This window comes from Medicago sativa, chromosome 3 (assembly GCF_051527215.1).
Source record: "Medicago sativa cultivar Bolivia chromosome 3, Bolivia_mono, whole genome shotgun sequence".
Taxonomy (NCBI): domain Eukaryota; kingdom Viridiplantae; phylum Streptophyta; class Magnoliopsida; order Fabales; family Fabaceae; genus Medicago; species Medicago sativa.
In genome coordinates this window covers 74,366,820-74,384,516 of record NC_140751.1, presented here as the reverse complement: position 1 = coordinate 74,384,516, position 17,697 = coordinate 74,366,820, and the positions used below count along the sequence as shown (strand labels likewise).

The 17,697-nt window shown below is 34.3% G+C and overlaps 2 protein-coding genes across 2 annotated transcripts; one reads left to right on the top strand and one right to left on the bottom strand.

Moving 5' to 3' along the window:
• The first annotated feature begins 2,078 nt into the window (after positions 1–2,078).
• On the top strand, positions 2,079–4,618 carry LOC146940112 (S-adenosyl-L-methionine-dependent methyltransferases superfamily protein). Its single transcript, XM_085753727.1, has 2 exons — positions 2,079–3,230; positions 4,182–4,618. The coding sequence occupies exons 1-2, from the start codon at positions 2,305–2,307 to the stop codon at positions 4,267–4,269; spliced, it is 1,014 nt and encodes a 337-aa protein (XP_085609853.1). The 5' UTR covers positions 2,079–2,304; the 3' UTR covers positions 4,270–4,618.
• A 2,833-nt stretch (positions 4,619–7,451) lies between these two features.
• LOC146940111 (electron carrier/ protein disulfide oxidoreductase) lies at positions 7,452–12,276 on the bottom strand. Its single transcript, XM_085753726.1, has 7 exons — positions 12,135–12,276; positions 9,808–11,219; positions 9,240–9,295; positions 8,913–9,146; positions 8,498–8,789; positions 8,178–8,374; positions 7,452–7,865 (listed from the first exon to the last, which is right to left on the bottom strand). Exons 2-7 carry the CDS (start codon positions 11,170–11,172, stop codon positions 7,712–7,714), a joined length of 2,298 nt encoding a protein of 765 aa, XP_085609852.1. The 5' UTR covers positions 11,173–11,219; positions 12,135–12,276; the 3' UTR covers positions 7,452–7,711.
• Positions 12,277–17,697: the final 5,421 nt, after the last annotated feature.

The window sequence follows — 17,697 nt, the reverse complement described above, 5'->3', positions numbered from 1 at the left end:
TAAGATATAGGATTTTAAACAGGCTAGCAGGCCGTATCGGGCTTTCAGAAGGTCAGGCTCAAGCCTAAAAAGTAGGCCTATGACAGGCCACATGCCAGGCTTAGGCTTTAAAAAAATATGGCAGGCCAGACTTAGGCCTTGCAAAGCCTAGCTCGGCCTAGCCTATTCCCATCCCACAGTGTATGAGTTTCAAGTGGTATTTGTCGGTCTAAAGACAAATGAACTTATAATATACTATAGTGATAGAACCTATAAAGTATGAGTACTCCTAAAATGGTGAAGTATTCGTACTGGATACGTACCAACATCGGGTACACGTATGATACTCGTATCATACATAGTAACCCCACCCATGTCTACTGGGTTAATTTGGGGTGGTGGATACGATAGAAATGTGCAAACGGTGGGAAAACAGTTGAAAGTATTTTGATTTTTTGTTGAATTTCAATTATCTCTCTTGCTTTTGATGAAAATAGTGTAGGGATGGACAAAAATGTATGTCTATGAAGCATGACGATAAAAGTGTGATTAAAATGTTAAACTCATGGTTAAAATATGTAGGGTCATGTTAACTTGGATCTAAATGACACGTATATTAAATAGAGCAAATAATCAATTACCCCCCTGAAATTGTAAGTTTCGTCAATTACCCTCCTGAAATTAACAAAACTTCAATTACCCCCCTGAAATTGCATGACGTTAATCAATTTACCCCCTCCGTCAAATTTTTATGTTAGTCAACATGACGTTTTGCAAATACCCCCCTGAAGTTTTGCACTTATGTGCAAAATGCACCCTAAACTTGAAAATTTGTATTTTTTTTTCTTATCCTTAAAAGTGATTGCATTATCACTTAATTGTGGAACATATTAGCTAAGTTTTGACGATGTACAACCATATATTGGCAGTATGGTAGAACAAATTGGCAGTATTTGGTAAACCCTACAATAATGTTCAAAACTCAAGAATATTTACAAAACAAACATAAAAACATTTCTTTGCTCCAACATCAGATGTTGTTTTTTCTTTTTCAAGTTGTCATTCACCCCATTAGAGATCAAACGGATGGTGGCTATCATGTTTTTATATTCTCTTAAAAAAAACATAATGAAATATACATAATATAATATTATTACCATTCATTTGAATCCTAACGGGGGGAAGAAGACCATGATTCCTTCAAGATCGTTTATAAAGTGAGAGAAGTAACAAGTTTATGTATTTTTTCTTGAAAGTGAGAGAAGTGTGTTGGTGGTGTGCACTGCACACAATATAAAGGAAGTGGAAATTTTTGGTGTGGTTAAAATTAGCAATAGCAAAGCCATATATTTTGACATATTGGTAATTCTTGGTTATGCCAATCATATATTATTTATGTGCTTCATTATGTATGACATGTATTAGTTTTCCATCTGACAAGTATGGTTGTACTTTACTATGCTGATTTTCAAATCATTAGACTCTAATACATGGTTAATGTTTGATCGTTTAAGGGATACCGTCAAAACTTAACTAATATGCTCCACAATTCAGTGATAATGCAGTCACTTTTAAGGATAAGAAAAAAATATATATAAATTTTCAAGTTCAGGGGGCATTTTGCACATAAGTGCAAAACTCAAGGGGGTATTTGTAAAACGTCATGTTGACTAACAGAAAAATTTGACGGCGGGGTAAATTGATTAACGTTGTGCAATTTCAGGGGGATAATTGTAGTTTTGTTAATTTCAGGGGAGTAATTGACGAAACTTACAATTTCAAGGGGGTAATTGACTATTTACTCATATTAAATAACTTAAAAGTAGAAATTTGTATTAAGACAAACAATTTTTATACTTTTAAGAATTTGAATACGCTCCGCTAATTACTTTTTTTAATACACAATTTTTAACACAAAATTATTGTATATACTCTTGTAACATGTGTTCAAGTGTTCAAATGACACATATTAACGTATAAGTATATTTGATTTTTAGAACTTATTGTATCAGTATCAAATACGTATCGGACACCGTCCCCGCACCTAGAACAAACATTGTTGGAGGGCACAAAGAAAGAAAAAAAAACACAAAATCCACACGCAAACACTTTCATCTTGTAGTATCAGAAACTAGTTGGACTCGTTCTGAACTCACCTCCCCGGAAAACGCCGCCGGATTTTCTCATGAAAACCGCCACAAACTCGTCACAGGTTTTCCCTCTTCTTTCTTATTTCTCAACAACATAGCTTTTATCGCCTTAAAACTCAGACCAACTAGATTCCTCAAATTTCCCATTCCTATTAGTATTTCACGATTCACTTCAATGAAACAAATCAACACTGAATCTGATGAACCCTACATCACACACAATTCATCATCATCATCATCAGCAGCAGCAGCAGCACCACCAGCTGCAGTATCATCTATAAGTGTGAAATCCACCCCTGAAATTGAAAAAAAGTATGTTCACCATGTTTATGATGCAATTGCCCCACATTTTAGTTCGACCCGTTATGCGAAATGGCCGAAAGTTGCTGAATTTCTACAAAATTTGCATCCAGGATCATTGATCCTGGATGCAGGATGTGGGAATGGAAAGTATTTAGGGTTTAATAAAGATTGTTTTTTTATAGGATGTGATATTAGTCCTTCATTGATTAAGATTTGTTTAGATAGAGGAAATGAAGTTCTTGTTGCAGATGCTGTTAATCTTCCTTATAGAACTGGTTTTGGTGATGCTGCTATATCTATTGCTGTGTTGCATCATTTGAGTACTGAGAGCAGAAGGCGAAAAGCGATTGAAGAGTTGGTTAGGGTTGTTAAAAAGGGTGGTCTTGTTTTGATTACAGTTTGGGCTGTTGAACAAGAGGATGAGGCGTTGGTTAAGAAATGGACTCCGCTTGCTGAGAAGTATGTTGAAGAGTGGCAGGGACCGGGAAGTCCACGTGCTACTCGGGTGTCTTCTTCATTGTCGTTGGAAAGTATTCCGGAAAGTGAGGAGAGTGGTTTGGGTGGTGAGGAGATGAAAGTTTGCGATGAGTCCGAAGTTTTGGGAGATTTGAAGGAAGAAAAGAATGTGAAGAATCAACAGGAGTATTTTGTTCCTTGGCATTTACCTTATCATCGCGCTGAAGTCAGTGGTGCTTCTGCTCATGCTTTGGCTACTGGTCTTGCTACTAAAGATGATATAAAGGGCGCTGTAGTGTATAACAGATATTATCATGTTTTTAGCGAAGGCGAGCTTGAAAGGTAATGTCTTCCCTCTTCCTTAGAAATTTTCATATAAATATGAAACATATCTTTTAGCCATTGCTTGTTTAGTTACTCATAGAACATTATGGCGTAATTTGATTCATGTAGCCGACCCCATGTGGGAAAATGCTTGGTTGTTGTTTAGTTGCTCATAGCTTGTAAACCGTTGAACCAAGTCTTTCTATGTAGTAGTTTGTTGAGAATCTTGTCATTGAATGTTTTCTATAATGTTTCTCCCATGAAATAAGTTGCTAAAGTTAAAGTCGGTTTCGTGTTTGGTTGCTTGATCCCAGATATGAATTTTGGTATTTATTAGAGGTTAAGGTGTCTTACTATAGAACCTGTGAAATCAAGAAATGAAATTAAACTGTATATTATTTAATGGAAATTGATGAGCTTAAGAGCTCTACAGTGGTGGAATGACAGAAAAGAAAAAGATAAATCAGAGCGTGTACACTCCTACCGGAGCACAATGCTCCTAACCAGAGAGAAACTCTCCTAACCAACTCTAACAATATTTCTCAATGCTTCTCTTACTCTCCCATATCCTCTCTTTTACAACAGAAAGTTCCCTCCTAAAACAATATTGCCATGTCATTCCTATTTCCCTATTCATCCTCTCTATTGGGCTAAAGCCCAAATCCAGTATCCTATCATCTTAGAACCTAGAAATCATGATAATTTGACAAATATAGAATTGGTCTTCCAAAGTAACAAAGAAGAGACTCAAGTATTCTGAAATAGTGTGTATTCATGTCTTCTTAACTGAAATTAGTCTTGCTGGATCTGAAGGTGCATCGCAAATTTATGATGACTTTCTTATTCATTAGGGGCTTAGGGTCCGGATACTATATATTTCAATTTTTAGAAGGGTATGTTTAAGTGACTTAACATCTTTACGTGCAATATGCAATTCTAATTTCTAATTTATTTCACATCCTTTTGCAGCTTGACAAATGGAATAACCAATGCTAGAGTTGTTGATCAGTTTTTTGATAAATCCAACTGGTGTATTATTCTAGAGAAGACATCATGATAAAGAAAGAAACCTCAGTTATATGTTAGGGAACAAAATTTGGCTACTGCTCCTTTCTCCAACTTATCATCCCCAATTGAGTATAACAGGCAAGATATAATAACACTATAAAACGGGTCAAACTGCAGAACTCAGACTGTTGATTCTCTGATCAATTTTTCATCGAAATCAGGCTGCATTCTTCAAGCAATTCCAGCTTAGTGTTTTTATTTTTCTTCCTTTTTTTTGATTTGCAAAACCCAATTTTGTTGTAACTTGTAATTTTAGAGCAGAAAGGACACCGCTGTTATGAGTATGCTGGCGTTGTTGCTGGTTACAATGTTTTGACAATTTAATTTTGTTTGGATCAGTTTATTTTGTCATGAATTGAATCATCATATCGGTGTCAATTTCCAGGGAAGTCAAACTCTCACAGGGGAAGCTTCCTTTCTGTGATTTTGACATCAGGAGATGGGTTCTCACTTCTCTGGTTGCATAGAGTCTTAACTCTAAGATTCTAAACCAATGTTCAGTGACACCATTTGACTAAAGATCAAAACGTGAAAATGCATTTACATATCGAATGTGGACTACTCAAGATTAAACCTAGACACTTTACCTATGCATTGAATGTTTTTTCTAGACTATTAAAGAATTTTATTGTTTGGAAATTTAAGAGGGAAACACACCAACCTACAAAACAAACTGACGTCGCATTACAAACTCTATCAAAACAGTCAATTGGGAAAACATGAAAAGAGAATTCATAAATAAAATTCTATTTTTCACCAACAAGATAGAGCACACATTATAGCCAACATTCAATTAGACAAATTAACGAGTGAATCATCAACTTCGTCCTTGAATTTGCAAGGATCAATCAAATTCGTCTTCCAATTTATTGAAACATCCAATTAGTCCTTGAATTTGTCAAATGTCACTCAAGCCCCTCTGTCAAGTTGGGGTGTTAACGGTGTTAACATGGGCAGTTAACCTCTCAGATGGCTTGCCAAGTCAGATGTCACACAAGCAAAGACTAAACACAAGCAAAGACTAATTTGGCTGAAAGTGACAATTTCCACGAACAAAATTGATTGAATTGCAGAAAATCCTTGGCATGTTCATGGCCGTTATACTACGACTCTTTCTTCCCCAAATCTATAAAATTGGAACCCTGATTTTACAAGGGAATATGGGGGGAGATGATTTTTTTTTTTTTTGGGTCAAGTAGCATATAGATAAAGAAACTAAAAAAGAGCACCGTGCTATACTGGCAGAGCTTCAGCAAAACTAGGTAGGTAGCTTTCGCTAATGAGAGATGGATTGGGGTTTACCCTCTCAATAAAGCCCTTGCTTGCTCCTTCACCTTCAGCCTTGGAGCACCGCTTGATTGATGAGAATGCCACCACCTTGCAACTAAGAGATGGGTAAAGTCATTATGTGAAGAGAGAGGGCTACTCTACCACGGAGTCTCTCACCCAAGAGTGGCATTAGTTGCCCCAAAGGAAGTTGCTGAAGTCCCTACTTCAGTTCTTAGGTGACCTAATTACCTACATCTGCCGGCGCTAAAAGGGGCTGGAGCTCACACATTTTAAATGTGAAGAAGCGGGATGTCCGGAGCTCGAACATCGACCCCTGTATATATTACGCATTGCCCTTATCAACTGAGTTAAGCTCATGAGGACAAGGGGGAGATGACTTCTATCCAAATCTATGAATACTCATTGCCATACCTAATTTATAGCGATAAAATGGGAGAGGAATGACTCAGAAAATTGCAAATTTTATGTACTTTTATCGTATGTATGTTGCACTATTTATAGAGCAAGAAACACCACTTCACACATAAAAATCAACTTTTGCCGGTGGTCATATTCGTATATGATTATATTTTTTAATCAACTTTATAATCATGAAACAACACATCTTCACCAAATCCATAAAGACATACAACCATGAGAATCCAAAACATATTTTGTTATGGTAAATATAACCAAACACAGCTCAAAGGGCGCCCAACACCTAAGTGAGCAAGCTTAGCACAATGACTTGCGTGCATTGCCTACTGAGTATCTTGATTTGTATTGACGAATACCTAGTGCCCTTGTGTTGTTGCTTAATTACTTGCACAACTTTTTCTCTTATGTAACTAGTTATGTCGTATAAATTGATCTTGCGTTATCCAAATTCGAATGTGTATTATGTGATTTCATTATTTTGAAAATTATTCACAAGAAATATTGACTAAAAATTTGTGGTAGACAATATTAATTGCATAGACACATCATGCACAGACTCACCATGATATTATTGAGGATCGCGGATTTTTAGGTCAAATACATCTTTAAATCTTTTAAATTTGACAAAAATATCATGTTAGTCCTTTAAATTTTATAAGTTTTAAATAGGTCTTGTTAGTCCCTTAAATTTTTTAAGAACCTGTTTGAAACTTAATTATTTTTTAAATATCTTTCTATGATTCTATCAAAACCTAATTATTGGTGACATACAAACCAAATTGTTTGCTTAAAAAAACAAACAAACCAAATTGCTACATTAACAAGGCAACTTTGTTAGTTCACACTTATTCCTCGGGTCATTTACGCATTTTATATCCAATTTCATCTTATATTGTTACTGCCTCAAAAATAAAATATCTTATATTTTTTCACTTTAATACTTAAAGAATATCCTAGATCTTACTATCTTAAGAAAAAGAAAAAAAAAGTATCGCCCATAATAATGGAGATACACATCATCATGTTACGCTAAGTGTGGAGAGAAAGAAAAGGACATACCACACGTCGTGAGAAACAAAACGTAAAAAAGAAAAGCACCATGGTAAGAAGTTTCTAATGCATCCTTCCTTATCTTTCTTACAAATTGTTGTTAAATGAAAATGGACTACATTGTTATATCTCGCAATTAGAAAATAAAAATAATACCTCCATCATCAGCACATCTTAGTTGGCCAGAACAATGCATTATTATATGTAGAATTAAAGTTCGAATCTCATATATCCCACTTATTCACTTTAAAAAGTGAAGAATTCTAACTATTAGATTACTTAACAAATAAAAAAAAAGATTAAGATTTGAGATCTCGTATGAGTTCTAATATTAAGCGCAACCATTTGGAGAAAAATGGCTAACATCATTCACTAGCCTAGGAAAAGTAATTCAACTGCATCACAAATTCAAGATTGCAAAGTAAAATGAGGCGATGGATCTTCACATGTTGCATCAAACAATAAGTATGAAAATTTAAGACGGTAAATAGAAAGATAGGAAATAATGAAAACATGTTTTCCTCAAGTCTTATATCTCTCTTTCTTGCTCTACCACTCTACCCTTTAGCTTTAGAATGGTCAAAACAGCCAACATATGATTTATGTGGTCGTCTGTGTATAGATCAAAATTAACATACGGGACATATATTTACATAACACTTCAATAGCATGATCTAGTAGTTCAAACCCCAGTCATAAGGCTGATATGTAACCTTCAATTCAGAAGAGGCAAGCAGGTCCAATAATATTGCTGAGTCAGTTGGATCTAAATAGTTTGACACATGCTTGATCACCTCAAGCTCGCTTTTGCCAAAATCTATGCTATACCTAAATATGAACAATGAGGAATAGTTATTTTCAGTTTCAACATCACCAAAGTAAACACAATTTCTAACACTGCTTTCATTTAACAACAATATTGTTCATGTTTAAGTTTTACATATCACATTAAATATCAAAACGAAATTTTAAATGACATTTCTACAAATTTTACATATCACATTAAAATCTTCAGTACTTTAAATTTGAAACATTCAATTAAGTATAGAATTTTAAAAGGTTGCTTACTCGTTGTGTCGGATAAAATGTGCTAGTGTATAAGATATTAAGGAGTTGTTTTCTTTGTTTAAAAGAACTTACCATTTAAGAATCTTACTGACATATGCAGTCTTTGCCGTCAAATCAATCACGAGACCTCCACTTCTCAGGAAATTGCGAGTTGCATCCAATAATTCTTCGTCAATTTTTCCAGGAGAATAGCATCGAAGGGCAGGCCCAGATCGGGTGCCACATACCAAAGCAAAATGAATCATAGGCTCGGGGTAAGGGAGTGCAACCTATCAAATAAATGAATCAACGTGAGCATCAAAACTGATGAAAGTCTACATGTGATTCTAAAATAATTAATTTAAACATGAAAGTGATTGTGCCAAACAACAACAACAACAAAAGTAGCTTACCTTTAAGCGTTTATCTTTTGCACCGAATGGCTTCTTAAGGTTATATGGAGGTCGTTGGTTTCCCCTCAATATTCCATTTTGAATAGCTGAAAGGGAGTAGGTGGAACCACCTATAACATATTTGAACTCTCCAAATAATTTCCTTCTTTCCAATGCTCCATCTGGATGACCCAATATTAAGATTGCATGGATGGTCATCATGTTATAAAGATTAATAAAGAATGCAAGCTTTTCTTCTCTAGACAAATCCAATATTTCAACTCTTTGGAGCTCTTCAACTATTCTCAGATACCTACAATGTCAACAAATAGCATGTGAACTTACAAAATGACTGAATGGACTATCAAAGATTGTATAAAACGTCAGAGTTCTAAACTTCTAACGGAAAACAAAATACAAAGAATAATGAAGACACCTGCCGAACTCCTCACTTCCATGCAAACTTGTATAATCAACGCGGCATCCATCTTCAATAGCATAGGCTTCGAACATTGCAGAGGCCAGAAATCTCAGCCTTGATGCAATTTCTGCGATAGGCTTTGGATTAATGGTAATAATACCCTTTGGAATATTGTAACATTGTGACATCACAATTGGATCATCATCCAAAAAGCGATACACATGATTGCCATCTTCAAATAAATTTTCACTGAATCAAAACAAAAATTAGTAAATATTGTTACTTTGGAACAACAAAACAAATTAAACATTAAAAATCAGAACTCTAAGTATATAGACTCACTCAAGAACATGTCGAAAGAAAAATTTGTCAGCAAGCTTTCGAGCAAATTCAACAGCCTGTACCACCAGACAAAATTAAAAAAAGAAGAAAAACAATGGCTTTGTGAAGCCAAAAATAAATTGTGCTCGAAAGAATCTATGGGATATTGAGTGTATGATTTGTTTGTTTGATTGTGTTATTCAAATCATAACAAAATAGAGTTCTATGCAATACACTATTATATATGATCTTTTAAATCTATGGGATATTTAGGGTATAATTTTTTTGATTGTTTTGATAAGACCTACAAATTGTATTTGAAAGAATCTATGTGATAAGTGTGATATGATTTGTTTGATTATGTCATTCAAAGTATAGTTAGACCTCATTTTATGTAATACATTATATATTATCTTCTGAATCTATGAGAAATTTAGTGTATGATTTGTTTGATCATGAAACTGTATGTAAGTAAATATATGTGATATTTAGTGTATGATTTGTTTGATTACGTATGAATTTGTGGAATCGCTTGTGTGGTGTTTATTGACACATTAGACCCAAAGCTAAGACAATTAGACAAACTTACCTCTAGCCTTTCCAAATATTGATCTTCTGATAAGAAGTCTAAAGCGTCTGAGCCCAAAAAACAGTTGGTAAACCTGCGCATTTTGTACAATCTGTCTTTCACAGTAATAGATTCTTTCATTTTGTGTACAACAAGAGCCAATTCATCAACTGCCCCACTAATGGAAATATCATCCTCTCCAGAAAAAGGTGGTGATGGGGTTTCAAATAACGGTGCTTCAGTAATAAGAAAGTCAATCTTCTCATCAAGCTTTCCAGATTCATCCAAGTTTTTAAGCTCACTCAAGCCTCCAATACATATTTCATTGAAAAACAACTTGGGAACAGAAGTGGATCCAGATATCTTCTCCAACTCCGTCTTTCTACCAGGGTATACATCTATGTTGATTTCCACAAACCTAAGTCTTTTTGTACGTAAAAATAGCCTAAATATTCTAGATTCTTGACACCCTAGTTTGGTGTACAGTATAATCCTTCCTTTCATGGCTATTGGTGATGATGGACCATTTGTTACTGAATCCCTCTGATCAGTTTTGTTTTCCACATCAACATCAAATGACTTCTTAATATAATTTAAGGGATTCCAAGCAGATTTCTCCACTGGCTTCTCAGAAACCAGTTTGGCTTCATTAACTTCTGAGACATCTGAAACATTATTGCCTTCATCATCAAAATCACCCACAGCAGCTTCATCACTTTTTCCAGAAAGGCGGCGCAGCATAGTGGAGACTGCCACTGCACTTTTCTCCTTTACAAGATTTTTAAGAGCGACTGCCTTCTCAACCACACCTGGACTGTCCTGATCTCCATCCAATTTACGGGTAGATGTGCTCCGGTTAACTTGCATCCCCGGAACCTCGGTTCCATCAAATACAGGGTCCAAATTGTTGTCCTCACTTGGAATTTCATCTGCCTTCTGATCCATATCTGTGGATTCCATGTCTCTACCGTTGTTCTCTGCTTTAGCCAAATCATCCAGTCCATATCTGTGCATTTCATCTAGATTTGTCTCTTCACTTTTAGCCTTAAAATTTATGTTGGCCTCCACCTTATCACCACCAGAATACTCTTTACCAACATTATCAATTTCAGTTTCAGAATTGATCGGAGCTAAACCAGAATCTCCAGTGACATTGAATTTTTTTTCTTCATCAGTATCAGACTTAGACCTTCCATCATTGTCATCCGTTATCACGTCCGATGTATCATCCAGTTTACTGTCAAACTTAGGGCCATCATGAACAACATTCTGAGATTTTGCCTCTTTATCCTGATCTTCAATCTGAATGGCAGAAGCATCTACTTGCAGCTTCTCAACCGCTTGGGAACTTGCTTCCTTTGTCTCCAACAAATGCTGATCTTCCATGGCGATAGCAAGCTATGGTTTATATGCTATGTTAGACTCTAAAAGATCTGCAATCAATAACACAACAAAATGTCAGTGTAAGCATAATTTCCTTATCTGCAATTGTTTTTCATTCCTTATTTGATTAGTAATAAGTGTTGTCAATCGCAGATCTCATAAAATAGCAGATCGTTCAAATTCAGCTGTGCTATAGCGCTACAACACCACTATAGCCGCTAATTGACAACATTGTAAGTAATTGATTCTTTCCTTATTTCCATTATTCATCAATTATCACTATACAACCTTAGAGCTCAAAAAATAGAAATGAGTTTTAGAATACACAAACATCAATCATATTATTTCCCTATCTTGGCATGTCATTACATAGACATCTAATCATACTTCAGTATCTTGACATGGCATAATATTAACTCTTTTTTTTTTCCAGTGTTATAATTAACGGATTGCCAAAAATCTGCTCTGAAAAATAGTGGATAGCATAGCAAGCAAATAATGGAAGCCACAAAGCAGTTGAAAATAAATAATTTTATAGTACAAACAAGGATACCTTATTATATGTTATTCTATAAACATTTTCAAAATAACATTCACGATTCATGTAATATTCCTAATAGTACCAACTCAATCTCAGTAACAGCAGCGTGCTCTAATAAATAAATAAATAAACAAACAAATCACACTCTTAATGGATTTAACAAAACATGAAAACGAATCAAGTAACGGATTTAAGCATATAGAAAGAAAGAAAAAAAAAATAGAAATCTCAATATATAACAAAAACGATATGGCTGAAAACAAAGAATCGGATTGCCATGTATCACGATCACAATTACCTAGTTCCAGATCTAGAAGAAGCAGTGTGTGTCAGAAATAAGATCAAGATGAAAAACCCGTTTGAAAGAATATGTAGCAGGAATATTGAATTAAATGAGTCAGAGGAGAAGAAGTAAGTTACTTACGGTGAGAGATCGGAAGAAGAAAGCGTTACTGTTGTTGTTGACTTTGAATTTGAGTCGAAAGTTGAACGAAAAATGAAACGGCAGATAGATAGATTGTCAGACAGACAAAACAAATAGAGGGAGAAGCGGGAAGTCCTTCCTTGATTTGGGTTCGGGGGCGGCTGTGTCCAAATACAACATTTTTTAGTCAAAGCTCAAAATAATACTACTAAGTACTATATTTTTAGATTAAATATTTTTTTTTATCCTTATAAATATTTCAACATTTTATTTTATTCTCTCTACAAAACTTCTTAGACTTTTAGTCAATCGAACCTGATATTTTGAAGAGAAGCGCACTTTCAAATCTCGAGTTAATATCATCAAGCCACAACTCAAGTGGGTTCTTAAACTTTTAGTCTTAATAAAAGTTTTCTATTATCATTTTTAATCTTTGTTTTTAAATCAACTTATGTGTATCATTCAAAGTTTTGAATTATTATTTTTTATACAAACATGTTCAGAATATCATAAAAAGAAGTTCTTTTTTTGGTTACAAAAAGTTTAGGTGGGTTCGGCTCCGGTCACCACCAGGGTCAGGGCACGCCTCCGGGCCCAAAGGGCACTTATAGAGGTACTTACAGATCACCCACCAACACTGCCCTCACATCGGCAGAGGGAATCGAACACACAACCTTCTGCAAGGAAGTGGCCCGTTCCTTACCAACTAAGCCAACGTGTGTTGGTATAAAAAGAAGTTCAAAAACTCATATTTAGTTAATGTTAACACATTGTCCGACTTAAAAGCAAAGATTAAAAGTGTATACGAAAAACTTTTGGAAAATTAAAACTCAAAAAATAAAATTAAGGGGACTAAAATGAAGAAGTTGGAACATCTATAGAGACCAAAAACATGTTTAATCTTATATTTTTTGTGAACCAAATATCCTCTATGTGTAACAGTAGAAACTAATCACTTGAGTCGGATAGGACCCTTAAGAGATTTAACATTGTTGTACTAAATAAATAATATTCCAACATTTTGGTATTCGTTCACAATAATAAAAAAAATCTCATTATTTTCTAGCACCAACTAGTGGTGATTTAATTCTAATAAAAATAAGAAAAAACTTTTTTTCGTTTTACTCGTAAGAAAAAACATATTAAAAATAAAATATAAACGAAACAAATTTTTATTAATTTTCTTGAGTTTATTTTTGCGAAACTGGTTATATAAAACTTGGTAGACGTGAGGGACTAACTCTAAGACAAACTAACAAGAAATTTTAACAGCTTGGGAGAACAAGACCCTAGTGATATCATCAACTAAGAAGAAAGATGATCTTCAATTTCTACCTAGGAATATTTTCAAGGAGAGAATTTCTTGAGGCAGTGATATCATGTGTGACAAATGTTGATTTGTCTCGGAATTTGCTTTAGTATACTTATTTTTATATGTATTTTTTATTTTATTTCCTTCAAATATGGTGGCACATCTCGATCATGTTAGAAGCAACAAGTTGACCTTGACTATCTCGGGCAAAGCGGGTGATTTGGTAGGCATAAGTGAGAAACGCCATGTGTGACATTCTCAGACTATCTTAGGTGTCAAAGCTTGAGCCCGGAGAAGCAAAGGCCCAACATAACGAGTTAGAAGAGGAAGCAGATGCTGAGATGTAGAATGCGATGTTGCCCCCAATGATACGTATCATGACAGTCCAGAGGACACACTAGTCCTCGACCTATATGCTCATCACGTCATCAGACACATATGAGAGGGAGATGTGAGGCTTTAAAATGAATTTTTTTTATGTTTTTCAGGTTTTTTTTTTGTACATGTTTATTATTGTATATATTTTTATTATTTATTTTCATTTAATTATTTTTTGTTTTGTAGAGTTCCGTCCCAATTTAAAAGTGCGTCAACTGTGGGAAGAATATCTCAAAGCTCGCAAAGCTTAATGCACAATGGTTCAGAGACGCTATCAGAGACATGGGATTGTATACTCTTACCATACAAACCATAATTGACCACAACATCTTGTCAGACTTTTTTATGAGGTGGCATGAAGATTATATGATTTAAAATAAATGAGGGTAAAATTGAAAAACCAGAAGGCTTGCAAGAGGCTTGGAGGGTGGGTAATGAAATTATCTTCGAACGATGCAGACTAAGGGAGAACATGCAACATTCCCATGATCTCTAGAGAGCAATTTCCTTTTATTCAAAGAGTATTACTTTTTCCACCCTATAGGATTCTCGCGCGCCCTGCATTTTTTTTTCTTCCAAAAATGCCCTTGTGCAATCCGGATTTTAAAATCCGGATTCATGTTTACTATTTCGGATTTTATAATCCGGACAATTCTTATGTATAATCAGCCATCAGACTCTCACATTTCAGCAGTTTTGAGTTTTGCTTTTAAAAACAACAAAAATACTAAGTAAAAAATGTTTAAAACCTGTCAAATAAGATTATAAAAATATAAAAATACCACCAAAAAATTCTAAAAATCAAATAAAAGTAGTGCAAATTTTTTCGGATTTTTCTGAGAATATGAAAAATTTAAAAAAATGAAAAATGGGTCTAAACGATGGAATTTTGGATTTTGAGGGGCGGAGTCTCATAAGAAGTCCCTTCTAAGGGAGTCATGGTCCTTGAATTTTTTCTGATTTTTTGGGGAAGTTTCGGAAATGGCTATACATGTTACAAACATGTTTAGGATTTGTGCTGATACAATTCGGATTATATAATCCAAACTGTTTTACCTTGAAAAAGGATGTTTAGGGGGTTTTCGGATTATGTAATCCGGAAACATCATGTAACACACCCTATTTTTGAAGTTTCCGGATTACGAAATCCGGAAAAATCCGTAACTTCATTTTTCACCCTATAACAAAGGAAAACACCATTCCAGATTATGAAATCCGGAAACCTCAAGGGCATTTTTGGAAAAAATGCAGGGCGTGCGAGAATCCTATAGAGTGGGAAATGTAATACTCTTATTCAAACTCAAAATTTAGGCCAAAACCTGGGTTAAACCATTCCCATGATCCATACGCAATACAACACCCTTAAATTCGTAATTACAAAGCAGCTCAAAATATTATTTTGCCAAAACAAATTCACACATACAGCCTAGGCTTTGAGGATTAAGTTATATACTTTAAAGACTTAAAATGACAACAAATATATTCACACATGCAATTAATCATGTAGCATATGTTTGGTATCACGATGAGTTTGTCAAAATCATGGTGACCAATCATAATTTTATAGAAACTACAAAATATAACTTTAAAAAAAGAGTATTGCTATTCATCCCGATGAAAATAATCCCGAGCTGATCACGAAGAGGTGCTGTCCAGTTAAGTTGCTCCTTGGCCGGAATTCAAGGGAGGGTGTGGTTATAATTTAGGAATCATGCAATTTCTTGATGTTATCGGGATAATATATGTCGGGAACTTTAGCATTTTTCTTAAAAAAATTACGGTTGATCACCATAATTTTGACATGCCAATCGTGATACCAAACATAATGTTTGGTACATACAAATGCTTAAAATGTCCGGCAATTTTGTGTATTTTTTTTCTTGTAATGTGCACTGTTTATAGAGAAAGAAACACTATTTAACACGTAAAAATCAATCTTTTGCCGGTGGTCATGTTCATACATGATTATATTTTTTTAATCAATAGTTGTGTTTATTCATTTATAATCATGTTATAATACTAACACATCTTCGCCAAATCCATAATGAGGAGTGATATTTTGACAACCAAAATCAAACAACTTTAATGACAACCTTTTTTTCTCTCTTCTTATTGGACAATAACATTAGAGAGAGAAAAAGGAAGAGAGAGAATAAAAGTATAATGTGAGTATGAGAGAGAAAGTTGTCACAAAAGTTGTTTAAAAGTGGTTGTTAAAATATCATTTCTCATCCATAATTCATAGAGACGTACAACCATGAAAATCCAAAACATAGAGAAATTCCCAAGCAAGCCCTTCGTTATGGATTTCATTATGTTCAATTTTGTGTATTAGTGGTTATTATTATTGAGGATCACGGAAATTTTTTCTTCTTTTTCTATCTTTCCATAAAAAAACATAATTATTTTGATGCTTAATCGGTGACAAACAAGCCAAATTGCTACCTTAGTAAAGGCAACTTTGTTGATTCTCATCTAGTCCTCGTATCGTTTACTCATTTTATATCCAGTTTCATCTTACATTGTTATTTTTTTTTTTTGACACTATCTTCGTATCTTATATTGTTACTTTAATCCGTAATGAATGATTTGCCTTGATCTACTATCTTAAGTCTTAAAAAAAGAAGAAGTAACTCCTGTAATAATGGAGATACACATCATCATGGTACGGTAAGTGTGGAGAGTAAGAAAAGGATTAAAGTAAAAGTTGTGCAGAATAACCTTAACCTTAATTTGCACAATCACTTGTATTATTATTCAAACAAAAGATTCGGTTGTCACTATAACCTCGTTTTGTAAAATACTTTGGACTACAACATGGATTTTGTCATATACATGCAGGCTCTTAAAGTTTTATTTAGCCCTTATAAATTAGTTTTAGCCCCATCATCAAGAAATTATTGTGTTCCTAAATAAATTAGGGAGATTAGTCACTTTAGTCCCTGAACAAGAAATGAATCGTCACTTTAGTCCCTGAATGCAGATAAATTGCGAAATAGTCCTTGAATGTAGACTCTGTTAGTCAATTTAGTCCCTGAATGCAGACTTCCTTAGTCAATTTAGTCCCTGAATATAGACTCTGTTCGTCACTGTAGTCCCCGAAATTGACCAACATAGTTTATATTCAAGGACTGTTTTGCAATTTCTCTGCATTCAGGGACTAAAGTGATTACTCATTTTTCATTCAGGGACTAAAGTGATTAGTTCTCCAAATAAATTAATCATGCAACCCTGTCCCACAAAGTGTGACCGCCTTCTCATGGACTCATATAGTGGATCAATAATTATTCTTCTTCTTTCTTTTTTGATAAAAGGAGGAATTATTTTATATACTAACCACAAATAGATTGGCATATATGACTATAGGACGAATGAATACATTTGCACAAATTTGTAACAACATGATGATGATAAAACTAAGTCTTTACAACATGCAGAGCTGCTTGGAAAGAAATTACTACTTTTCCTTTTCAAATCTTTTCTATCTTAAAGATTTTTTTGATGCAATCTTTCCTTTCCTCGTGTCAGCCGTTTAGGCATATGCATTGCATATGTACTACTAGGATTTGTCTAAGTTTATTGACACACCTCTCTCTTTTTCTCACTCACACTACACATATTACACATAGACATTAAGAAGCAAAAAGTCTTGTGATGGTGATCATATGTATTCACAATTATAGCGGATGCAAGTCCACAAATAAGCCCTCAAGCAGGGACGGACCCACATTGAGAGCAATGTGGGCAGGTTTAAAATATTAAACAAAGTATGTTTTAAAAAATCAAACCAAATAAAAGAAGAACAAAATCGGAAAGAATTTAAATAGTGTATTTTATTGCTGTATAATTATTTTACACATAAATATGATTTAA

Bases quoted from the DNA above. Each gene is read 5' to 3' on its own strand.
- LOC146940112 (XM_085753727.1), top strand. From the start codon at position 2,305: ATGAAACAAATCAACACTGAATCTGATGAACCCTACATCACACACAAT. The intron at 3,231-4,181 runs GTAATGTCTTCC...ATCCTTTTGCAG, and splicing joins AGCGAAGGCGAGCTTGAAAG to CTTGACAAATGGAATAACCA.
- LOC146940111 (XM_085753726.1), bottom strand. From the start codon at position 11,172: ATGGAAGATCAGCATTTGTTGGAGACAAAGGAAGCAAGTTCCCAAGCG. The intron at 9,296-9,807 runs GTAAGTTTGTCT...CTGGTGGTACAG, and splicing joins AATATTTGGAAAGGCTAGAG to GCTGTTGAATTTGCTCGAAA. The intron at 8,375-8,497 runs GTAAGCTACTTT...TTTATTTGATAG, and splicing joins CAAAAGATAAACGCTTAAAG to GTTGCACTCCCTTACCCCGA.